The sequence below is a fragment of the Alosa sapidissima genome, chromosome 20, assembly GCF_018492685.1.
Source record: "Alosa sapidissima isolate fAloSap1 chromosome 20, fAloSap1.pri, whole genome shotgun sequence".
Taxonomy (NCBI): domain Eukaryota; kingdom Metazoa; phylum Chordata; class Actinopteri; order Clupeiformes; family Clupeidae; genus Alosa; species Alosa sapidissima.
The window spans coordinates 8,998,757-9,024,871 of NC_055976.1; the positions used below are offsets into that span (position 1 = coordinate 8,998,757).

Sequence of the window (26,115 nt, forward strand, 5' to 3'; positions counted from 1 at the left end):
GAGAAAGTTGCGATCTTATATACACTGTGGAGTTTTATAGAAAATTTCATTTTCATAAGAAGTATGTGCTATGTGGCTTGTTGCACAACGTGTCGCTGTTCACTCACAAATCTTGAATATAGGCCAACGCGAGAGTTGTCATCACAATACGTCATGCAGTCATAAGGACGTTGCGCTCATTTCACGCCCAGTATTAGTGCTTTATGCTTTATGATGCATTTTGGGAGAAACCCGTGTTGTATTTGATCACGATTCTTTTCCTTTTTTCGTGGACTACACTGGTGACAAATCGAAAGATGGAGTCAATTATTAGAGGCTCGCATTGGATAAGGTATGTCGCGGTATATATCTGTCTGTATGTCAGCCTGAGAAGAACATCTGCCGTCACCCACTACTCCATACCAGAAGAAATGGAGGTAGGATCGGTGGTGGCCAACCTGGCTACAGATCTAGGGCTAGACGTTAAGTCTTTATCGAAACGTAAGGTGCGGTTAGATGTTATCGCCAACAGGAAATATCTGGATGTGAACAGAGAGACTGGTGAACTCTACATTTTGGAAAGGATTGATCGAGAGATTCTGTGTCCTGTTAAAATGACGACTTCGAACTGTTTTCTTAAATTGGAAGCAACCATCGAGAATCCCATACGTATGTTCAACATTGAGTTAGAAATAACTGACATTAATGACAATGCACCCCACTTCCGTAGAGATACCATGCATTTAGATATTTCTGAGTCTACTTCTACGGGCGAGAGGTTTTCTCTTAACAATGCTGTTGATCCTGATTTCGGCTCAAATTCAATTAACACATATCGTTTAAGTGAGAGTGAACATTTCAGTATTGAAATACAAACAGGCAGAGATGGCTCCAAATTTGCCGACTTAATTCTGACAAAACCTTTAGACAGAGAAAAGACGGCAATGTATAACCTGATACTCACAGCTTTAGATGGCGGGGTCCCCACGCGCTCTGGCACAACAAGTATCATTGTTCGCGTGTTGGACACAAATGACAATGCACCTCAGTTTGATAAAGACAACTACACCATAAACATACCAGAAAACGCGCCTATTGGTAGCCTTGTGGTTAAATTAAATGCAACGGATTTAGATGAAGGTTCCAACTCAGAGATTGAATACACATTCAGCCTGTATACATCAGAAAAGACTCAGGAAACATTCCGCTTAAATCCCACTAATGGCGAAATTCGTGTCAAATCCATGATCAATTATGAGGATTTCAAAATTTATGACATGGAGGTTATAGCCAAGGATAAAGGTGCTAATTCCCTGTCCAGCCAATGTAAATTAACCATCTTGGTGACCGATATGAATGACAATCATCCAGAAATATCAATAAAGTCCTTTCAGAGTCCAATTAAAGAAGATGTGGATGTAGACACTGTTATTGCAGTGGTTAGTGTCGGTGATAAAGACTCAGGAGAAAATGGTATTGTGGACATTCACATTTCTGACAACCTACCATTTTCACTGAAAAAGTCAGCTGATAACTACTATGAGCTTGTAGTTTCAAAACCATTAGACCGGGAAAAAGTGCCAGAGTATGACATAACATTTACAGTTACTGATAGGGGCTCCCCACCACTGTTCGATAATGAAACCATAACGCTAGAGTTGTTAGACGTTAATGACAACGCCCCCCTATTCCCAAAGTTATTCTATACGATTCAAGTTATGGAGAACAACGCACCTGGGGCGCTGCTAAGTTCACTGACAGCTTTTGATCCAGACCTCCACGAAAACCAATACTTAGTGTATTTTATCTTAGAAAAGGAAATTGCGAACACATCCATGTCCATGCTTTTCTCCATCAACCCAGAGAATGGAAATCTTTACGCGCTGAAAACTTTTGACTACGAGATAGAGAAAGAGTTTCTTTTTCACATTGAAGCAAGGGATTCCGGTGTCCCACCACTCAGTAATAATGTTACAGTTCATATTATTATAATGGACCAGAATGACAACACACCCATTATTGTTTCTCCGTGGCGCGCGCACGGCTCCGTGGTTGAGGAAAAGATTCCAAGATCCACAGACAAAGGATCTCTCGTGTCCAAAGTTATCGCAATCGATACAGACTCCGTGTTGAACTCTAGAATCACGTATCAGTTCCTGCAGAACACAGATGCTACCTTATTTAGTCTGGACCAATATAACGGCGAGATTCGGACCATGAGAATGTTCAGTTACAGAGATGCGCGCCACCAGCGCCTGGTGGTGATAGCAAAAGACAATGGAGAGCCAGCGTTATCTGCAACAGTAACAATCAAACTTTCAACTGTGGAAACGGCCCTGAAATCCTACTCAGACATGACTGAGGTGCCTTTGGAATATGACATCTTTTCGGACTTGAATCTTTATCTGGTGATCGGACTGGGCTCAGTATCATTTCTGTTACTGATCACCATACTGGTCACCATCGTGCTGAAGTGTCAGAAGCCCAAACACAGTAAAGCAGCTCCTCCCAGTAGGAACAGTGTGATCAGCGACAGGAATTCCTCCATCGCAGATTCCACACTCGTCTCCAATGACGCATACTGGTACAGTATGTTCCTAGCAGAGACACGGAAAGGGAAGCTGGTTGTTCGACAGCCGGTTCCAAAAGGGGCGAGGTACGTTGTGTCAAGCCTACCGAGAAGCACAGGCCTGTCCGAACCCACTGACTCAGCTGCCTCTACACTTCAGGTGAGACAATAATACGCTGTCAAATCAGTTGACATCTCTAGAGGCATATTTCCTCCCACTGCAGTCACACATCATTGTTGACACAAACAACACTAGAGTGGAGAGGTCCTCATCTCTGACCATAATAAAAGCCTGAGGCATTAACATCAGTTGCAAACTTACTTTTGTCAAGCCATTTGCCATTTGATAATTTGTGAAAGTTCATACCACGTTGCACACAGCTGTCAAAGTTATTCACTACATATTAGTCTTGCTGTTTCTGAATCTGCCTCTGTTGGTGAGGGGGTCTCAATAATTAATGCTGTGGATCTAAAGATCAACACAAATTCCATCCAAGCTTACCATCTTAGTGAAAATTTATATTTTTGACATTAATGATGAGTGGGGAACATGGGCCACGGTATGTTGATTTGATCATAAAGAAACAGTTGAACAGAGAAGTGCATTCATATCACAGTTTAATACTTGTTGCTGTGGATGGAGGCATATCTGTGTTTAAGCAGTGCGAGTATAATTGTGCATGCTTTGGCTATCAGTAATTATACCCTGGCATGTGACAGAGAAGTCGGTAGTATAAATCTCATTGAAAATTCTGTTACTGGTAGTTTGGTTACCTTAATGTAGCAGGCTCAGATGAGAGGCCTAGTTCAGACACTGACTTCATTCAGCACTTCAGGGAAGATTCAGGAGATATTTAGTTTAAATCAAAACAGTGGAGATTTACGAGTTAAAAATCTGATTTACTACAAGGAATGCATGATATGGATATAATTCCCAAAAACAAACATGTCCATTCTTCATCTGGATGATGTAAATAAACCATGTTAGTCACAGAATGACCATCTTCCAGAGATCAGTCAAGTCAGGGTAGGCAGCAGTGAGAGAAGAAGCTTTCATTAACACAGTGACAGCATTTGTGTGTTAGTGTTAAAGATTCAGAGCTAAATGGGGAAGATGATATTTAAATATCTAGGCAAGTACCATTTATAATGAGAGTCATCTGGTAGTTTATATGATCAGGACCACTGGACCGGGAAAAGGCTCAGAATATAAGTAGCCTGGCTAGCGCCACCACTTCTCAATGAGACGTGGTCTGGGAACCAAACGTTCATTTTCTCGTATTTGAAAAAAATGCCCAGATCCGTCTATTGGGTGCCACGGATGTCTATCAAATGCGTCTGTGCATAGCTCATCATCGTCTTGCTTTCCCACCTGTTCTGTGATTGGTTCCCTATCTCAGGCGAAAATTTGCTCCATGGTCTCCAGGCTGCCTTAGCAGCGTGAATCAAATCGTGCGCAAGGCAGCATGGGAACACCCAGGCTAGAATATAAGGCCACTTTCTTTGTGACAGACAGAGGCTCTACCCCATTATCATACAATGAAACAATCACATTAGAAGTCTTTGATATAAATTCTAATGTGCAATGTAACCCTTAACAACCCACCAGACCTGCCACCGTGCTCAGTCATTAGCGGTGGATCCAGATCTACATCTCAATCAGTATTTAAACTACTGCATCATAGAAACGGTCAGATGGAGATAGCAGATGCTTCCATTCCCTTGCTATTCCATTTTCACCATGAGAATGGCAACCTTTACAATTTGATTATGAGACTGATATATGAGACCCCCCCCAGGTCAAAGGTAGGGATTGGGTCACTCCCCCACTGAGTGCTACTGTTCATGTTGGGGACCAGAACATAACACTTCCGTCATAGTCTCATTGCCTTACAGCAAAAGAAAGCTTCCTCTGTCAAAGGGATCTGGTAGCCACAGTGATTCCCTCAAAGGTCGACTCATTCCAAAACTCTTATATAACATGACATTTCCATCAATACCCAGACACTTCTTTATTCAGCCTGAATCCAGACAGTGGAGAAATGAGAACAGTGAGAGTGTTCAGCCACACAGATCTCAGCCAATATTGCCTTATATAGTCTCTATCGATGAGAGGAGAGCCTGTGCTTTCTGCCACTGTGTCCATCCAACTCTCCACTGTGACAATAATGGGCAAATCCTCATCTTATACGGCTGAGGCACCATACTAGGAAGATCTGAGGAAAGGACAGTAGTATTAAAAGACTAATGCTAAAAGAGCAGATTTGTACAATTCAGGGAAAGCGTGCATCATTCCTTTTTTTGCTATATTATTTTCTATCTGAGTGTCCAGCAAATAATACCTGCATACCCGTGTGAGGTCTCAATTGTTGGAAAAATCCATCAAAAGAACAAGGTAATCAGCTGTGCTTGTCAAAAGGGAGATGTACATACAGTACCCTGCTGTTATCATGCAGACACAGACAGGGTAGGCACTGTGTGTGTGTGTGTGTAATAGGTGGCAACCAAGCGCATGTGTTGTGCTGCTTTGTTCATCTGGTGTTGGGCCTGGTGCTCTGAAATGGAAGCACGCTCACAGGTCTCTCCTCGTCAGCTGTGCGCTGTGGCCTCTGGCTCATCTGTGATCACCTGATGCTGAACACGGCTGTGCCAGCCCAGGCTGGTGTTCGGAAAAGTTAGCAGCCCTAGTGCTCGGCTCTGTGACCTACATTTCACATCCACGGTTACAAATGCAGACACGGATGCTACTGTATGAGGCTTGTTCTGTGTGACTGTTCAGGAGGAGCCTACATTGTGGCAGCAGAGGAACTCTTGTGAAATACTCTATACTCTTGTGAAATACTCTATACTCTTGTGAAATACTCTATACTCTTGTGAAATGCATCTTTTTTTGACAACGGTTTCTGGGATTACGGAATGTTACAGTTCAGAACATGTGCGTATCAATGATTATTAATGGACAGTGAATTCACTGTTGTATAAGTAGTATGTGGAGAATTCTATTAGATCAAGGTGTTTCATTGCATAGATTTACATAGATATAGAAAGATTTTTTTGCCATTTTTCGCTACACAAAGTATACAGATGCAGTAAATGATCATATTAGATATGGTATTGATTGTCATGGTTTTTTAGGCCTACACTGCATTTGCAAAAATACATATACTGAATGCTTACTGTGTCAGTTGAAAACCATGTCTAACCAAGTATCTTTTTTTGATCAAGGTTACAAAAGCTAAGCAAAAAGAACCAAGGGGGAAGTGCTATCTCCGTCTCTCCCTCAAACTGAATGTGTGTGCATGAATGCTTGTGCTTGTATGTGTGTGTGTGTGTGTGTGTGTGTGTGAGCGCGCGTGCGTGTGTAAGAGGGGGAGGGAGAGGTTGGATGTTATCCACATAGTAACAGGAGAGAGACTACAGTCAGAAATGCAGAATGTTTTTTTTCGTCTAACATTTATTTCCTTCTCCTCAGGTTGTCCAGCACATATCTGACCTCATGTCCTCACTAAATTCATTCTTTCAATGATAAAATTGCATTACCATGAACTGGAATGTCCTGCTCACATGTGCTGTTTTATTTAAATGAATGAACTTGTTCTGACATAGATTAGCTGTATATAATGTATGACCTGAAATGTGCAGTAAGAGCTTATTCCAGCTCTAATAAATAGTATATCATGATAATGAAAAATAATCATCTTAGTTTTGATAATCCTTGGATAATTTTAGACAGCTATGTCAAAATGCCTGACAAATAGGATAATAGGCTTCCTTTCTGTGCTGTTCATGATGATCTGCTCATTGAAATGTTTGTTTCTTCTTTTGTTTCTGTTCTGAAGTACTCAAAATGAGAGCGATCCCTTCCCACAGCTGGAGGTATGCAGCCCTTCTTGGCCCTTAGGAGGCCTGAATGATGATGACCTTTGATGTTTCCAGAAACGAGTGCTTGTTTTTTCCTTGATGTGTGTTTGTTTCCTTGTCAGTGAAGTTCTCTCTGTTGTGTTAATCTAACCTCGCTGGAGGAGGAGCTGTGAGCCTATATCATAGAGTGCCCCCCCCCCCCCCAACCATTCATCCCCGATGCAGCTCCTCTAGGCCTGACTAACAGCTGATTGGCCCATCTAACCCCAAGACTTTTTGACGATCGATGATCCTTAGGACATCACATAACAACATCTCATCATACATCATAGCCCGATAAACAGCCCACATGCATGTTGCTCAAAATATCTCAGTCTTTTAAGCAGTGGCTATGTCGGCGTTTGCCAGGTGATTCCTCGCCACCATGGCTGTGTAGTCATGAGCATTTAAGTACTGATGGTTTCTCTGCTCGTGTGTTTTGGCAGAGGCCCAGCCTAAAGTGCTAATGTGTGCCGAGGCAAGGGAGGAAGGTACAGTATGTCCCCTCTCACCTCCACTCCTTCTTGGGCACGTAGAATGTCACACCCTGACACGCTAAGACTGCAGCCAGTTCCCTTCCATAGCTGCACTTATCCTCTTTAGTGGCAGGATTTAGGAGAACACCAACCAAACAAAACAAAATAAATCCATATCTGTTCCCTTAATTCACACCTCAAGGCCTTCCACACGGTTCTGTGCATGAGTTTACTGATGTGTGTCTGTATATTTTACTTCAAGGGTTCTAGATACTGCTCCTGGGTACCCTCTGCTCTGCATGCGCTCCATCTGTCCCCACTCTGTGTGCTTGAAACAGCTCATCAGAGGCACTCTTGTTTAGCTGACCACTCCTGGTGTAGCTAACCAAGGGTGTGATAAAAACAAAACAAAACAAAGACTTCAATCAGAGGTGCTTAAGACAGGCGCGGATGGGATGTATGCAGTGAAAGTGGTTCCCCAAGAGCAGGATTAAGAGCCCTTTTTGTTACACCATTCAGTAGATCTAAACAAATCAATGTACTTGACTTGACGTATGTATGTTGGATGGTTGGATCGTTTCGTGAGAGTTGGACTGTTTGTTTGATGGGCAAAATGGTTGTTAGTGTGTTCACATACGGTATATCCCTGTTCACTGACATGTGATGTGACCTGACTCTGTACTCCTGAGGGTTGATCTCGAAAGTTGAAAGTTAACACCCCACAAAGTCTTCCATCAGCCCCACTCCTCCACCCCCCATACAGTCTACTCGCACGCATGGTTAATGCCCCACTCTCCTCTTCCCTTCTTTATCGCCATGCCTGAAGCCCCTCTCCCACCCCCGCCCCCCCCCCCCCGTTTGATTGACAGGCCTTCGGCTGCATGTGATGTGATGTGTGAGATTTCTGGCCCTAGGTGCTGGGGTTTGGATTCGGTGCGAGTGGCGGCTGATGTTGGGTCCTAATGCCTGTTCTCTCTCTCTCTCTCTCTCTCTCTCTCTCTCTCTCTCTCTCTCTCTCTCTCTCGTCCGCCAGGCGTCCACCACCACCAGCAGCAGCTCCTCATGAGGTCCCTTCCTGGCTACGCTGACGCCGGAGCGACTTCAGGAGGATCGCAAAACGCCAAATCGCCCCAACCCTACCCCTGTCCCTTTCCAGCCCTGCCCCGGATGACCTGACCAACCAGGAGGATCCTGAGGCCGTCTGCCCCTTCTCATGTCCACTCATACTCCCACGCGCACCTGCACGGGTCTCCCCCTGCCCATCACCCCTCCCAGGACTGCCCGCCCTCACTGCCCCTCGCTGCCCTGGAACACACCGCCACTGCCCACAAATCGGAGCCTTTTCATCCAGTCTGTCTGCCCGCATGACTCCTGCGTACATCAGAGACTGACATGCTTATGGCCCTTTCATGTTCCACCATGACCCTGGAGAGAGGACTACTGGGAAAGCGCTACGGCTGTGGACTGGTTTGGGAACGACATCGCAGAAAACTACAAAACCCAACATGCAGCAGGGATACAGAGAGGAATAGGGGATTATCTTCCTGGTGGGGAACCTCATCTGATGACCTGAAATGAAATGTCCCCTTCATCTGGTTCTAAAAGGTGGTGAGCTGGAGGGGTTGAGAGGGGTGTATGTGTACACAAATGAGAATAAAAAAGAAGAGTATGAAAATAACTGAAATACAGAAAAAAGGATAATTTCAGACTATGTAGTATTACTGTTTCCAGATTATTAAGGGATATGTTCCTGCAAATTGCCTGCAAATATCAGTAACATATGTGCTCAGACCACCTAGCTCCTCACATATTCATAAAAGTTTGTATTGCCACTAAACACCCCACACATGTGTCATAGACCCTAATGGAAGCACACTCTGACTCCAGTACTTCATGAAAATGAGCCATTTTTATATTCATACTGAATGATGTCAGTTAAAAATCAGGCCACCCAGACTCACATGATTTCTTCTGCACTGGACACACTCACTGCAAAAAGTGACACCCTCTTTCTCTCACCATCTCTCTCTCTCTCTCTCTCGCTCACTGCATACTGCATCTTACATCAAACTGAATGCACCCTTTCTTCGTGTCTGTGAGTCTCTTTTTATTCTCATGTCATTCCATTCCTTGTTAATTCCTTCCCTCTTTCTCTCCTTCAGACTAAATGTATCCTTTCTTCATATCTGTGAGCCTCTCTATATTCCCATGCCATCCCAGCTCTGTCTCTGTCTTTTTCTCTCTTGCACGCAAACAAAGCCACACAAAGTGCTTTGCTGGTCCACTTTTTAAATATTCATAAACTACTCACCACTGAGTGAGGGGCCAGATTGATTAGTGAATCTGGAGGCCAACTGTTCTGATGTTACTTACAGAGCGCCTCTCAGCCAACAGCTGATAAAATCAGTTCAGTTCAGTCAGGCCAATTTACGGGGTGCCAAGAGGACAACCTTGGACAAGGGACTGACCAGTGGACGAATGCCAGAAAACGGTCCCTGTCCCAGCTTGTTCAAACGGGACTTTCAATTTGGTTTAAAACCATTCTAATCTTCATGACATGCTCAAGCAATGATTGAGCCTGATGGTTTCCTTGGCTTTTGAGTCTAACTCATCATGATTACCATGGTAACCGCTCGTTTTTAACAAGTTTTTTTTCTCCCTTAATCTCCTTTTTCTGTGCGACTGTTAAAGCGATTATCTGATTGTTGGGAATGTGACTTCAATGTGCTTTGATTATATGGTAATGCTTCATCATTACAAGAAAAGATGGTAGTGTGCAATGTACTAAACCTGTCTAGTTTGCTGATTCATTTTTTTTAAATATATGTTTGTTTTTATATACAAAAAGATGGCAGTTAGTATGCCGAAATGCTAGATATTTTGTAACATTGACCCTAACTGCAACTGCTGCTTTCATTTATTGTGCAAGCTTCTGGAAGTGCTTTGTGTATGGTATTCTACTCGTGGTGCAATATGTAGGTATCTTCTTTTTTTTAAATACAGTATTATACTGTGTTGTTTTAATGCTACGCTGCCCCTTCAGCAGTCATGGTTATGCTTATGAATTTGATAGATTTCCTGGTAAAACAAGCAGAAGGGTCTGGAAGCTCTCTCAGGCCAATGAGGCCATGCAGGCCCAACTAAAGCTGTTCTCAGCTTTGAACTCTGCTAGGCAACTGGGGAAAGAGAATGCAAGAGAGAGGAGGAGAGGGTGATGAAAAACAGCTGTGTGCGTGAGCTGTGTGTGTACAAGATAAACAACAGGGACCAATTCCAGCCAATTCTCACAACACCGAATTCTTATGCAAGACATGCTAAGTCTTGGCTGCTGCTGAGGTTACTGCAGCTGGGACTGGGTCTCTCTCTCTTTCTCTCTCTCTCTCACACACACAGCTCATGAAAGCCACAATTATTCATTTAACTTGAAGCTTTTTTTCCCCACTGATAACGGAAATGGAGCGCCTAGGCTATTAATAAATATCAGATGAAAGGCTGATAGGCAAAAGAGGGACCCATTTTCATGACAGCCACTGGGGGAGTTCACTCCATCCTCTCAGGCAGCCTGTTTGCCTGCAGTGGGTGGAAGTGGGGGCTAAGTAATTGTATTACTGCACTGCTGGTGATCAGCTGGCCTCAATGGCCTTTTTAAAGTCGGTGAGTGTGTGTGAGTGTGTGTGTGTGTGTGTGTGTGTGTGTTCCAAGGCACTAATTCAGGCCCAGCCCAGAACATATGGGGCCTGAGATGGCTTCTTAGACCCTGACTGCTTCAGCTGGTTGTTTTGTGTACAGTGTTGTCTTCTAGCTACATACGTGGGGGAAAAAAAGGGAAATGATAATAAAAAAAGCAACAAGCTGTGGAGTATGATCCACAATTTCATCACTTCGTTTTACTCTACAATAGAAATATAGAAACATTTGATGTCAAGTGTCATTGCCCCTTTCAGTGGGCATGGTATGTTAATGCATTTTCTTGCTACAGACCTGTAGGAAAATGGTCTTCGAAAGCACTATAAACTGAGACACGTTTGGGTAATTTGGGTTGCACAGAAAGTCTTGTCCAAATATCAGCTTTTATAAGGTATTGGTAACCATGGCAGAGACAGCATTGAGGGGTTTCTTTAAGAAAAGGGAGCATTGCTCTGATGTAATAGCTGTTTATTCTGTATAATGGTGACTGTATTACAGCTAAAATCAAATTGATCTATGTTATGATCAATGTTGGTAAAAGAAATCACATGGCTCTTATGTTTGGATATTAATTAGCTGTATTATGTCTATGCCTGCCTTCACATGTGTGTCTGTCTGTGTCTGAGTGTGAGAGGCAGTGTGTGTGTGTGTGTGTGTAGAATGCACAAGCATGTAAGCGTGCGGCGTGGTGTTTGTTTGGGTGGATGGGGATGAGGTCATCTTGAAGATGGTGTCACAATGAGAAGCGATAGGAATGGCTTGAAGATGGTGTCTCATTTCTATATGAACAATCTTTTTATTAAAATGACAACTATACTGTATGTAGCTATTGGTAATAATCACATACTGTTTAGCATTACACATATTAAACTGTAAATATAACTGTGTGAATAAAGCTTTAAAATGAGACCTGGCTTTGGCTTGATTGTGTTTCAGTGCAGTGTGCCAAAATGGTATGCAGTATTCTACCACTCTACTCCTCCTGACCCAGATTTCTGCCTCCCTCCCACACACACACACACACACACACAGAAAGAAAGACTGCAGCACTGCTCTCTGTACTGCTCAGAGGCTGATGCAGAGAACACACACACACACACACACACACACACACACGCTCAAACTCACTGCTGCATTTGCATCCATCCCTTCCCAGCCCCCACCCACATCAATGTGCATCCAACTCTCCCAAACCAGACACACCCTGTTTCTGTCTCTCATTCACTCTCTCTCTCTCTCTCACACACACACACACACACACACACACACACACACACACACACACACGATGCTGAGCAGAACAGTGGAGACAGCATGTTACTAGGCGACAGCAGTCTCCCTTGACAATACTGACTGATTATGGGTGGGGCTAGGGGGAGGGGAGGGGGGGGGGGGTACAATACAGATTCTACAGTGTAATTTCACCTAAACCTAAATGTAAAATACAATTCAGAAAACCTGAGATTCGACTGTAATTTATTTTGGGGAAATATGGCTTTACTATCCTCCCCCACCCCGTTTCCTTATCTAGCGCCTGCCTCAGCACCGCGGACAACGACCTGTCTCGTGCAAGGTCCGTTGCCATAGAAACACCGTGCTCGCCGGGAGAGGGGGGAGATTGTGCTGAGCTCTCCAGTAGTCTGTAATTTGATATTCTGACATGCACCCCTGCTCATCTTACACCACAGTCAGACTATTGTCCTCGTGTGACATAAATGAACAACATATTTTTGGAATGTATACATAAAAGAACCGCAAATCCGTTAATTTTCAGGAAGGCTCATGGATATGACGAAGAATAGGCTATTGCTTAACACATCTCTGCAAATAATATCTAGGCGATCTCTCTGTTTACATTTTACTCACTATGCAGAGATACTATAATATAACAGTATTTTCTTTGTGTGCAAGCAAAGAAAGCATGCTCCATTAAAAAGCCCGTATGAAAACCGAACCGGCAGTTATTGTAGTGAATTTTCATCACTTAGACTGCATACAGACTATAGCTCAGCCTGCCGGTATGAAAGGCACTATTAGGACATGACATGTGCAGTTGGCTGCAAAGCTGAAAAGCCCGCATGCTCACTGCAATGTGGCACAGTGACGTCAAAACAGATTGGTCACGTGATTTGCTCGTGGTCGCCACAGAGCGTCGCTGTTCACCAGTATTAGAGAGCGGTGTGTTCTAAGACTGGGCAAGTCAATCACGTCCTCTGCATGCAGCGCTGCGCAGATCTGGCTGAATGTGATTTATGCTGGACTTCTGCACAAGCATTGTCGAATGAGCGTACTATTACAATCAATGACACACGAAGATGTGCACCATTCTTCTAATACCACATGCAAGCACACTTCACCTACACCATAGCCTAACACAATAACATTTGAAATGTGAAATAACGACATACAGAAGTGCACATTTGCATTAATAATAGACAAACATGGCCACAGCGCTATTCTGATGCAAAATTAAACATAGATTGTCGTGCTTTGCAAGCATTTGCATCAGTAAAATCACACAAAAATGTTCTTTTGAATGAATTTGGTAATTTAATCAAAGTAGAAAACTGCGACCACCCTGTGTGTTGTCTACGTAATGAACTCAACTGGGTTGTCATACTCTCATTATCCTCTCCCTTACGGGGCGCTGTTGGATCATCAACGCATTTCATGGTGTATCAGTCCAGCCTCAATCCCAGATGCAGCTTCGCGAAGGGGAGACAAAAAAGACGAGGCACAGAAGGGACCAACAATGAAGGCAGCACCTGCTATTATTACCATCACATAGAATGCGACCAGTCTGATCGGTAGTGTGGTTAATATCTGTCAATGAAATTCTCAGCATGGCGAGGGAAAGTGTTCGAAAGAGATTACTCGGAAGTACACCCCTTCATTTTGCGTGTTTGTTCTTTCTCTGGAGAGGAATCGCGGCGCAGATACATTACACCATCCATGAGGAATTAAAGGTCGGAACTACGGTTGGGAATATTGCTAAGGATCTGGGATTTGATTCTGCAACATTACCTGGTCGCAACCTACGCATAGTTACAGGGACCAAACAGGAGCTGTTTCAGGTAAACCAGAAAGACGGTGCTTTGTTCGTCAGTCAACGGATAGACAGAGAGGAGTTATGTGTCAAAACGAGCCCGTGTTTGGTTACTCTCAAAGCTGTAATCGAGAACCCATTAGAGATGCATCAAATCAATGTGGAAATAACGGATGTAAATGACAATCCCCCGTCTTTTACAGACGAAAATTATAATTTAGAAATACTGGAATCTGTTACAACAGGGACACGATTCCAACTGGAGGGGGCACATGATCCTGACATAGGTATAAACGAATTGCAGTCTTACAAACTCAGCCAAAATCAATATTTTCGTTTAGAAACAGATGAGTTCGGAGAGGAAGGCAAAACTCCCTTTTTAATCTTACAAAAACAACTGGACAGGGAGCATACAGGAAAAATACATGTATTACTAACAGCCTTAGATGGTGGTAAACCACAGAAGTCGGGAACTCTAAATATCAGTATTATCGTGTTAGACGTTAATGACAACACACCTGTATGTAATAGATCTAAATACATAGTGAGTGTCAAAGAGAATGCACATGAGGGTACGTTTCTAGTGCGAGTTGACGCTTCTGATGCAGATGCGGGAGTCAACGGCGAAATATTGTTTTCATTACGAAGCAAATTTAGGAATGGCGCGTCAGACCTCTTCAGTCTGGACAATAAAACTGGTGAATTGCGAATAAAAAGCGGTCTCGATTTTGAAGAGAAACAGGTGTATGATCTTAAAATACTGGCTTCGGACAAAGGAGCTTGGCCACTATCCACACACTGTAATGTCGTAGTTAAGGTGGAGGATGTGAACGACAACCAACCAGAGATCGACGTCACATCTCTCTCAAGCCGTATACCAGAGGACGCTCCACCAGGTACGGTAGTTGGACTGATAGGAGTAACAGATCTAGACTCTGGCATGAATGGTCAGGTAGTTTGTTCCGTACCTCTAGACGTACCATTCGATCTTAAGCAGTCCTCAGATGGCAATTTTTACTCCCTTATAACTAAAGAGCACCTAGATAAAGAATCAAAGGCAACATATAGCATTGAAATATCAGCAAAGGATTTAGGAACACCCCCTTTAGTCACCACTAAGACCATTCAAGTTGATATAGAAGATGTAAACGACAACAGGCCTTTATTCAGTCAAAGCCCGTACACATTTTACTTGTCTGAGAATAATAAACCAGGCATGTCTATTTTCACCGTCAGTGCAAATGACAGAGATGACGGAGATAATGCTCGTGTGTCATATTCACTGGATAGAAAAAGTCCAGCGCACGGTGTGACATCTTTCTTAAATATCAATGAAGACAATGGAACTATCTATGCATTGAAAAGTTTTGATTTTGAGACAGTTAAAACATTCCAGTTTCACGTCATTGCCAAAGACTCAGGAACTCCACCTCTGAGCAGCAACGTGACTGTTAATGTTTTTATTTTGGACCAGAATGACAACGCGCCTGCAATTCTCTCCCCGGTAAGCGCAAACGGTTCCGCTGAGGGAGGGGAAGAAGTACCACGCAACGTGAACTCAGGACATCTAGTGTCTAAAGTGAGGGCCTATGATGCTGATATAGGATACAACGGCTGGTTACTCTTTTCACTTTTGGAAGTTAGTGACCATACTATCTTTGGCTTGGACCGCTATACAGGACAGATACGAACTCTGCGTGTATTCACAGAGACTGACGATGCTCGGCACAAACTCATCATATTAGTAAAAGACAATGGGAACGTTTCGCTCTCAGCTACAGCAACTGTGATTGTTAACGTGGTAGAGCCCAAAGAGGCTTTTGCAGCATCCGATGTTAAAAGCGCGACAGACAACGATGAAGAAAACAACATTACATTCTATTTAATCGTAACTTTAGCCTCAGTTTCTGTTCTTTTTATCATTAGCATCATAGTACTGATGATTATGCAGTGCTCAAAACCCACTGACTATTCCTCAAAGTACTTACAAGATACAAACTATGATGGAACTCTATGCCACAGCATCCAGTACAGATCTGGTGATAAAAGATACATGCTGGTTGGACCCAGGATGAGTATTGGCTCTACTATAGTTCCTGGCAGCAATCGGAATACACTTGTCATACCGGATCGAAGGAGAAGAGCTTCTGAAGAGGTAAGAGCTGGTCTTATGTCAATTAATACATTTCACGCGTATTGTTTTTTCCCATTCTAATGAACAAACAAACGAAAACACAAACAAAACATTAAAATGTAATTGATTTGGTCTCTCATTTAAACTGTGGGGTCTTCCGTGTCGAGTGGAAAAAATCACTGCTCTAGTTGTGCACTTGGTGTCCTCTAGTGTGCATGCTTGTGTGTGAAACGGTCACGGGAGATCTCTGAGAGGTGTGGAGTTCTCCGTGGTGCTGAAATGCAGCAACCTTTATAGTTTATCTATTGCTACTGTCATTCTGTTCACGAAAACAATACTTTCGTGTGGATGCTACATTGACTGTTGAATCTAGACGTAAATGTTACATAAAACATAATTGATAAAGAAGTAAGCACCAATTTAACATGTTATATGCCGAAGAGGGAAAAAAACTATTTACAATCTTGACAGACACATCATGGCCTTACGACTTGTCATGAAAACAAACTACATGATATGGCACTGTGAAAAAATAACATCTCAGAGTAAGACCATGTGGTGTCACTACAACATTAGGAAAACACAGCGGCACATGACAAGCACAAGCATTGCCCTCCTTGGCACAGTGTGGGGTGCGATTTGCGTCTGATACTAATAACACGGAGGACGCGTACGCTGAGTAGATCTTTGGAGACAATGTCTTGTTTTACATTCAATTAGATACATTAATGACTTGAATAGTGTTTGTTATTTGGAGTTTATGGTACGGAGAGTGATTTGGGGTGACTCGCGATGGGAGACGGAGGACAAAGGCTGCTACGTGAGCGTTCGTGGATGGTGCATCTTCCTTTACTGTTATGCATCGGAGAACTTGTTTCAGCTCAAATACGATACTCTATACCAGAGGAGAAGAAAGAGGGATCTGTCGTTGGACATATTGCGAAGGATCTGGGCTTAGACATCGGTGCTTTGGTGGAGAGAAGACTGCGTATCGTTTCGGGTTCTAAGGACTCCCTTTTCCAGGTAAACCAGAACAATGGCGACTTGTATGTCAACACGAATATTGATAGAGAGGACATTTGCGATGGCTCCGGCATTTGTTTGATAAATCTCAAATTCGTCGTTGAAAACCCTTTAGAGATACATTATGTCGGAGTTGAAATCACGGATGTAAACGACCATTCTCCCAGCTTTCCCGAAAAGGAAAAACGACTCGAGATAGCCGAAAACAGACTGCCAGGAGCTCGATTTCAGCTACAAGCAGCACGCGACCCAGATATCGGAATTAATACTGTGCAGTCATATAAATTAAGTCAAAATGAGAATTTTGAGCTACAAGTCCGAGAGAGGGGACAGGATCGATTTCCATATTTAGTTTTACAGAAACACCTCGATAGAGAAACTAAAGCCGAACACAGCCTTTGTTTAACGGCGTATGACGGAGGGACTCCCCCTAGATCAGGGACTCTAAACGTAACAATCATTGTTCTTGACACAAATGACAATCCACCAGCATTTAGCCAAGAACTTTACTCAGTAACCATACCAGAGAATGTGGAATTGGGAACAGTTGTAGTAAGAGTTAAGGCCACGGATAATGACGAGGGCACGAATGGAGAATTAGAGTATGTAATGGGCACCGATCTCGATCCAAAATTATATGATATATTTGATTTAGACAGTATTACTGGTGAGATAAAAGTAAAACGTGCGCTTGATTTTGAAATGACTCCCATGTATAAATTAGATATTCAGGCCATAGACAAAGGCCAGCCGCCTATGAATGCCGAATGTGGAGTCATCATTAAAATATTAGATGTTAACGATAATACACCAGAGATTGAAGTAACATCACTTTCCACAGAAGTCTCTGAAGATGCAAAACCTGGCACAGTTATTTCACTTATTAGCATAATAGATAAAGACTCGGGCATTAACGGAAAAGTGTTATGTAGTCTGTCTGGTGACGTGCCATTTGAGCTGAAACCATCGATTCAAGATAATATGTTTTCCCTTGTTACGAAACGGAAGCTTGATAGAGAGCTTGTGTCACATTATGACATCACAATAACTGCGTCCGACTTTGGCCAGCCACCACTTTCAACATTCAAAACTTTGAGCATCCAGATATCGGACGTGAATGACAACAGCCCAGAATTTCCCCAGAATCCACTTGAGCTTTACATGTTTGAAAACAACGTTCCAGGTGCGTTTATCTTCTCTGTCAGTGCGACTGACAAAGACTTAAATGAAAATGCGGCTATTTCTTATCAGATTTCTCGCGGGGTTCATAGTGAAATGGCATCATTTCTCAATATCAATTCAGAAAATGGGAAAATTAGTGCGCTTAAAAGTTTTGACTTTGAAACCGTAAAAGCTTTCCAATTCGAAGTAATAGCAAAGGACTCTGGGAACCCGCCTTTAAGTAGTAATGTAACTGTAAAAGTATTCATTCTGGATCAGAATGATAACGCTCCAGTCATCTTATCTCCAATAAGCGCAAACGGCTCAGCGGAGGGCATTGAGGAGATTCCGCGCAATGCCAACCCAGGGTATTTGGTCACTAAAGTGAGGGCGTATGACGCAGATATTGGGTACAACGGATGGCTACTGTATTCTATACACGAAGTTGCTGACCATACTCTCTTTGGGTTGGACCGTTACACTGGACAGATACGAATGCTTCGGTCATTTGCAGAAACTGATGAAGCTCAGAACAAACTGATCTTAGTTGTCAAAGACAATGGCAACGTTTCATTATCAGCAACAGCAACTGTGATCATAAAAGCAGTGGAACCCATGGAGGCATTCGCCGCCTCCGATGTTCAAGGTGATCAGAATGCAGAGGACGACAGTAGCGTTGCATTTTACCTGATGATAACTTTGGGAGCGGTTTCCATACTTTTTGTGGTTAGCATTGCCGTTTTGATTGCCATGCAATGTTCCAAAACATCAGATTATTCATCCAAGTATTTACAAGATACAAACTACGACGGAACACTGTGCCACAGCATCCAGTACAGATCTGGAGACAAACGGTACATGCTAGTTGGGCCCAGAATGAGTATCGGATCAACTATTGTTCCAGGCAGTAATGGAAATACACTAGTCGTGCCGGATCGCAGAAGCAGAGCTTCGGGAGAGGTAAGAAAAACCTTTTATGTGATGTGCACATTAAGGCTTGGTCTAGCTGCATCATCAGTGTGAAAAAAACAGCTGTTTATAGTGCTATGTTTTGATATGATGACGGGCGTCAACCGCCAAATCAGCTTTACATTGTGATTTAAGCAGACTTCTACCGCGCAACTTTGACTGTGTAATATCCACATGGTGTCAGTGTTGGCTTGGAAAGGACTGGCCCTGCCCTTTATATTGCTCTGTGTGAGGGCTGTCTCATTCTTACCGAGAGAGAGCTATGGGTCGGAAGTGCTGGTGAAAACGATATAGTGAGTTACGGTGTTTTGTTATCTAAAAATGTCAGTTTTTGTAACAACTGGACACATTTCGCATCATACATGAACCACTAAGTGGATTTTAACTGTTAATTCAGCGAGGATTTTCCGCGATGACAGACACCGGACAAAGACACAGAGGGCAGTTGTGGCGGATTGCTTTATGCATCTCGCTGCTCTTGTCTTTTGGAGAGCGGATTTCTGCACAAATAAGGTATTCCGTTCCAGAGGAGGCAAAGGAGGGAACTACTGTCGGAAATATTGCTAAGGATTTCGGTCTCGAAGTGAGTACTCTGGTCGAGCGACGATTTCGAGTCGTTTCTGGATCTAAGGACGCTCTTTTCCAGGTTAATCCGAACAATGGCGTGTTGTATGTCGAAAAGAAAATCGACAGGGAGATGTTATGTGATGGCAATGACGCGTGCATAATGAATTTAAAGATAGCTGTTGAAAACCCTTTAGAGATACATTATGTTGGGATAGAAGTAACTGATATAAACGACCATGCTCCCACTTTCACTGATAAAGAGAAACGGATTGAAATTGCAGAAGCAACACTACCTGGTGCTCGCTTCCAACTCCAAACAGCGCATGATCCTGATTTAGGAGCAAATGGTGTTCGTCTATATAAATTAAGTCAAAATGAGAATTTTGATTTAGAGATAAGGGACAGAGGGGAGGACAAACTCCCTTTCTTAGTACTTCAGAAACCACTCGATAGGGAGCGCAAAGCTCAGCATCATTTGATTTTGACAGCCACTGACGGAGGCAGTCCACCCAGATCAGGAAAACTGAACATTACAGTTTTTGTTCTTGACAGCAATGACAACAGACCTGTTTTTAGCAAGGATGTATATTCTGCAACGCTAGATGAAAACGTAAAGGTGGGAACAACTGCAGTACGGGTATATGCCACTGATTTAGATGAAGGCCCAAATGGGGATCTGGTGTACACGTTTGGGAGTGATGTTAACTCTAGAATATTAGACATATTTAGTCTCGATAGCAAAACCGGGGACATTGTAGTTCAAGGGGAGATCGATTTTGAGAAAGCTGCAGTTTACAAGTTGGATGTGCAGGCATCTGATAGTGGACAGCCACCTATGTCCACTGACTGCAGGGTCATTATAAAGATTCAGGATGCTAACGACAACACACCAGAAATTGAGGTCACATCTTTGTCCAATGTGGTCTCTGAGGACAGCAAACCAGGCACAGTCATATCACTCATTAGCGTGACCGATGCAGATTCTGGTCTAAACGGCAAAGTGCAGTGCGCAATATCAGAAAATGTGCCATTTGAACTTAAGCCCTCAATCCAAGATAACATGTATTCACTTGTGACAAAGGCGCGTTTAGATCGAGAAAGCCAATCTCATTACGACATCACAATAACAGCCACGGACTTTGGTCAGCCACCTCTGTCTGCATTTAAAACATTAAGCTTTGGCATATCAGATGTAAATGATAACAGTCCAGAATTCTCCCAAAATCCCTTTGAATTGTATTTAGTCGAAAACAATGCAGCAGGTGCGTCTATATTTTCAGTAAGCGCATTTGATAAAGATTTGAACGAAAATGCGGAAATTAAGTATCACATTCTCCGAGGAGATGGAGCACAGACTGACATGGCTTCTTTTCTCAATATCAACCCTGATAACGGTCACATACATGCACTCAAAAGTTTCGACTATGAAACAATGAAAAAATTCCAATTCAGCGTGCTAGCCACTGACTCTGGGACGCCACCCCTAACCTGCAACGCCACTGTAAATGTGTATATTCTGGATCAGAACGACAATCCTCCCGTTATCTTGTCCCCAGTCAGTTCAAACGGATCTGCTGAGGGTTTGGAGGAGATTCCGCGTAATGTGAACGCAGGACATTTAGTTACCAAAGTGAGGGCATATGACGCTGATACGGGATATAATGGCTGGTTATTATTTTCTCTTCATGAAGTTACGGATCACACTTTATTCGGTTTGGATCGTTATACAGGACAGATAAGGACTCTCCGTGTATTCACCGAAACAGATGATGCCGAGCACAAATTAGTTATCATTGTAAAAGACAACGGAAATGTTTCTCTTTCTGCTACTGCAACAGTGGTAATTAAAGTCGTGGAACCGAAAGAAGCTTTTGCAGCGTCTGATTTGACAAGTGTTGTTAAAGACGAAGAAGACAACGTTACATTTTACTTGATCATCACTCTGGGATCTGTTTCAGTGCTTTTCATAATCAGCATAGTCATACTGATAGCTATGCAGTGCTCCAAAACTACAGACTATTCCTCCAAGTACTTACAAGACACGAACTATGATGGAACTCTGTGCCACAGTATTCAGTACAGAGCTGGAGATAAAAGATACATGCTGGTTGGGCCCAGAATGAGTATCGGTTCTACTATAGTTCCTGGCAGCAATGGAAATACTCTGGTTGTACCTGATCGCAGGAGTAGAGCATCTGGAGAGGTAAGGGCTGATCTAACCTTTTACTCGCAGATTTCACGTTGATGCTCTTGGATCAAATGTTACTGAAGGAAAACATGTCCGACATGTTACTGTTGCTAAGGTGTAACTGGGTTGCTGTATACTGTTGTGGGAGACGGATTGAAGTGGTTCAAGAGTTCACATGTGTAAAAGTGCAGCCACAGAACACGTTGTTGCCTTCTAAAATAAACTAATTTAGCATATTGTAAAGGAAAACAGACACAACAAAGTTTTAATTTGCTAGAATCGGTCTGTTGAATGGAAAACCCATGTTGGGGTTTCTAATATCGCTCAAAATGACATGGAATTATGAATTAATTCGCTTGAAAAGCTTATGGATAAGGGCTAAAGTCTGGTCCTGGAGCTCTCCAGGGTCCTGAAGATTTCTGGTAAATGCTTATAGGTTATTTATCCTATTAGGCCTATACCCAAGATTATATTAAGAGCACGGAACTCTGGATCTTTTCCACTGTGATCAAAGATAAGATCTGTTTTGTTCTAATGCTGCGTATCACGTCAGTCAGTAGGATACCTCTTGGATTTCTTCAAATACAACACAAACTCACACGACACAAACTTCCTCATATGATATCCACACGGGGTCAGTGTTGGCTTTGAAGGTAGAGTGCCCTCTTATGTAGCTCTGTGTCAATTCAGTCTCATTCATACAGAGAAAGAGCTACCGAACGGTAGCGCTGTGAAAATCGTTAACTATTTTGCCTGACTGAGGTTTTTATCTAAAATGTTACTTTCTGTAACATATATACCTTTCCCATCATCCATAAATCAGTAATAGGATACTAACTGGGAGTTCAGCGAGGATTTTTTGCGATGACAGACGCAGGACAAAGACACAGAGGGCAGTTGTGGCGGATTGCTTTATGTGTCTCGCTGCTGTTGTCTTTCGGAGAGCGGATTTCTGCACAAATAAGGTATTCCGTTCCAGAGGAAGCAAAAGAGGGAACTATTGTCGGAAACATTGCTAAGGATTTCGGTCTCGATGTGAGTACTCTGGTGGAGCGACGGTTTAGAGTCGTTTCTGGATCTAAGGAAGCTCTTTTCGAGGTTAATCAGAACAATGGCGTGTTGTATGTTGAAAAGAAAATTGACAGAGAAATGCTATGTAATGGCAATGAAGCCTGTGTGATAAACCTGAAAATTGCTGTTGAAAATCCTTTAGAGATACATTACGTCGCTATTGAAATAACTGATGTAAATGACCATTCGCCCACTTTCACTGATAACGAAAACCGGTTAGAAATAGCGGAGAACACGCAACCAGGAGCTCGATTTCAACTCCAAACAGCGCACGATCCTGATTTAGGGACACATGGCGTCCGTTTGTATAAATTAAGTCAAAATGAACACTTTGATTTAGAAATAAGAGATAGGGGAGATGATAAACTCCCTTTCCTGATACTACAGAAACCTCTCGATAGGGAGCGCAAAGCTGAACACACTTTAATATTGACTGCTACCGATGGAGGTAGTCCACCAAGATCAGGAAATCTCAACATAACGATTTCTGTATTAGATATTAACGACAACCGCCCTGCTTTCAGTCAGGATGTGTATTCTGCTACATTACACGAAAATGTAGATGTAGGAACAACTGTAATAAAAGTATTTGCAACCGACTTAGATGAAGGCCCAAATGGTGATGTCATATACTCATTTGTAAGTCACCTAAACTCAAAGGTGTTTGACATTTTCAGTTTAGACAGTGCCACTGGGGACATTCTAGTCAAAGGTGGAGTAGATTTTGAGAAAAATGCTGTTTACAAGTTGGACGTTCAGGCCTCTGATAATGGCCAGCCACCTACAACTTCTGACTGTAGAGTGGTCATAAAAATTCAAGATATAAATGACAACCAACCTGACATCGAGGTCACATCTTTGTCCAACGTGGTTTCTGAGGACAGTAAGCCTGGCACAGTCATATCTCTGATTAGCGTGACGGATGCAGATTCTGGTCTAAACGGCAAAGTGAAATGTAAAATATCAGAAAATGTGCCATTCGAACTGAAGCCCTCAATCCAAGATAACATGTATTCACTTGTGACAAAGGCGCGTTTAGATCGAGAAAGCCAATCTCATTACGACATCACAATAACAGCCACGGACTTTGGTCAGCCACCTCTGTCTGCATTTAAAACATTAAGCTTTGGCATATCAGATGTAAATGATAACAGTCCAGAATTTCCTCAAAATCCCTTTGAATTGTATTTAGTCGAAAATAATGCAGCTGGTGCGTCTATATTTTCAGTAAGCGCATTTGATAAAGATTTGAATGAAAATGCAGAAATCAAGTATCATATTCTCAGAGGAGACGGAGCACAGACCGACATGGCTTCTTTTCTCAATATTAACCCTGATAACGGCCACATACATGCACTCAAAAGTTTCGACTATGAAACAGTGAAAATATTCCAATTTCACGTGCTAGCCACTGACTCTGGCACTCCACCCCTCACCTGCAACGCCACTGTAAATGTGTATATTCTGGATCAGAACGACAATCCTCCCGTTATCTTGTCCCCAGTCAGTTCAAACGGATCTGCTGAGGGTGTGGAGGAGATTCCACGTAATGTGAACGCAGGACATTTAGTTACCAAAGTGAGGGCATATGACGCTGATGCGGGATATAATGGCTGGTTATTATTTTCTCTTCATGAAGTTACGGATCACACTTTATTCGGTTTGGATCGTTATACCGGACAGATAAGGACTCTCCGTGTATTCACAGAAACAGACGAGGCAGAACACAAATTAATCATTGTTGTAAAAGACAACGGAAATGTTTCTCTTTCAGCAACTGCTACAGTTGTAATTAAAGTCGTGGAACCGAAAGAAGCTTTTGCAGCGTCTGATTTGACAAGTGTTGTTAAAGACGAAGAAGACAACGTTACGTTTTACTTGATCATCACTCTGGGATCTGTTTCAGTGCTTTTCATAATCAGCATAGTCATACTGATAGCTATGCAGTGCTCCAAAACTACAGACTATTCCTCCAAGTACTTACAAGACACGAACTATGATGGAACTCTCTGCCACAGCATCCAGTACAGATCTGGTGATAAAAGATACATGCTGGTTGGGCCCAGAATGAGTATCGGTTCTACTATAGTTCCTGGCAGCAATGGAAATACTCTGGTTGTACCTGATCGAAGGAGTAGAGCATCTTGTGAGGTAAGGGGCTGGTCTAATTCATACCTTACTCTGTCTTTGCGCATTCATAGACTGTCAGAATTGCAACCGTGATGGAAAGTGTGATTTTTGCAAATGCATGATAGAGCAGTGATACTTGTTAAGCATGTCTGGTCATACTGTTTCTGGTGGTATGGTGTGGTGCACCTGATTATCCTTATTATGACCGCCGCGCAGCGAACTCCGCTTTTTCCGTCAATGAGTCCCAGGACACTGAAAGACCGGGGTACACGAAACTTGGTGGGCATGTAACCCCACATGGATAGCATGGAACCATCGTTTTTCGTTTTGATCTGTAACCCCCCCGCTTGACTGGACCCCTGAAAGGAGGGTAGGGCAGACACAGTTTTCTGTGAATATCTCGAAAACCGTGGGGTTTAGGAGGACCATTTTTTTTTTGTATGTTGATCTCAAGGGGCCATGTCAACCCATTCCATAACCACTCATTTCATGTATAGCGCCACCTAGTTAAACACAAAAAAGTAAAAATGAGGTGTTGTAATTGAAGGTATCTGTGACCTAACATAGTCAAAACTGCACGAAATTGGAAGTGTATGATCATTATGACACCCTCTGTATGCACGCCAAGTTTTGTGGAATTCCGTTCATGGGGGGCCACACAATAAATTAATTTATGTTACTATACACCAACTGGCCTGTAGGTGGCCGGAGACAGTTTTCTGTGAATATCTCGAGAACCGTAGGGCCTAGGAGGTCCATCTTTTTTTATGTATGTTGGTCTTAAGGGGGCATGTCAACCCATCCCATTACCACTTATTTCATGTATAGCGCCACCTAGTTAAAAATTAAAAAGCAAAACATTTGGTGTTTTCATCACAATATCTCTGGCTGACAAGGTCAAAACTGCACGAAATTAAAAATGTAGGATCATTATGACACCCTCCGAATGCATGCCAAGTTTTGTGTACTTTCGTTCATGGGGGGCCTTACAATAAAATAATTTATGTGTACATTTAGTGACGTACACCAACAAGGATTCCCGGGACACTGAAAGACCGGGGTACACGAAACTTGGTGGGCATGTACCCCCACATGGATAGCATGGAACCGTCATTTTTCGTTCTGATCTGTAGCCCCCCCGCTGGACTGGACCCCCCGAAAGGAGGGTAGGGCAGACACAGTTCTCTGTGAATATCTTGAGAACTGTAGGGCCTA

The 26,115-nt window shown here is 42.9% G+C and overlaps 4 protein-coding genes and 1 long non-coding RNA gene across 23 annotated transcripts in view; 4 read left to right on the plus strand and 1 right to left on the minus strand.

The window, feature by feature from the left end:
• The window catches only part of LOC121693912 (protocadherin alpha-C2-like), a 35,277-nt gene extending 23,757 nt beyond the window's left edge, over positions 1-11,520 (plus strand). For 8 of the 18 annotated variants that reach the window (XM_042073772.1, XM_042073762.1, XM_042073768.1 and 5 more), the window contains exons 2-3: positions 6,388-6,424; positions 7,958-11,520. In XM_042073772.1, the coding sequence (XP_041929706.1) occupies positions 6,388-6,399 (12 nt within the window). In that variant the 3' untranslated portion in view covers positions 6,400-6,424; positions 7,958-11,520. Of the gene's footprint in view, positions 1-6; positions 2,772-3,704; positions 3,862-6,387; positions 6,425-7,957 lie in introns of those variants that run through there. The other 10 variants (XM_042073771.1, XM_042073756.1, XM_042073760.1 and 7 more) reach the window with 4 other exon arrangements.
• The window catches only part of LOC121693929, a 47,988-nt gene continuing 26,542 nt past the window's right edge, over positions 4,670-26,115 (minus strand). The window contains exons 2-3 of the long non-coding RNA XR_006025621.1: positions 23,609-23,706; positions 4,670-4,764 (exon numbers count right to left, since the gene is read on the minus strand). This is a non-coding gene — a long non-coding RNA (uncharacterized LOC121693929). The remainder of the gene's footprint in view (positions 4,765-23,608; positions 23,707-26,115) is intronic.
• On the plus strand, positions 16,513-19,173 carry LOC121693920 (protocadherin alpha-10-like). Its single transcript, XM_042073782.1, has 2 exons — positions 16,513-18,935; positions 19,083-19,173. The coding sequence occupies exons 1-2, from the start codon at positions 16,584-16,586 to the stop codon at positions 19,101-19,103; spliced, it is 2,373 nt and encodes a 790-aa protein (XP_041929716.1). The 5' UTR covers positions 16,513-16,583; the 3' UTR covers positions 19,104-19,173.
• On the plus strand, positions 19,342-21,772 carry LOC121693922 (protocadherin alpha-8-like). Its single transcript, XM_042073784.1, has one exon. The coding sequence runs from the start codon at positions 19,357-19,359 to the stop codon at positions 21,754-21,756; it is 2,400 nt and encodes a 799-aa protein (XP_041929718.1). The 5' UTR covers positions 19,342-19,356; the 3' UTR covers positions 21,757-21,772.
• The window catches only part of LOC121693910 (protocadherin alpha-C2-like), a 171,552-nt gene continuing 167,822 nt past the window's right edge, over positions 22,386-26,115 (plus strand). The window contains exon 1 of one of the 2 annotated variants that reach the window (XM_042073746.1): positions 22,386-24,921. In XM_042073746.1, the coding sequence (XP_041929680.1) occupies positions 22,564-24,921 (2,358 nt within the window). In that variant the 5' untranslated portion in view covers positions 22,386-22,563. The remainder of the gene's footprint in view (positions 24,922-26,115) is intronic. The other variant, XM_042073738.1, reaches the window with a different exon arrangement.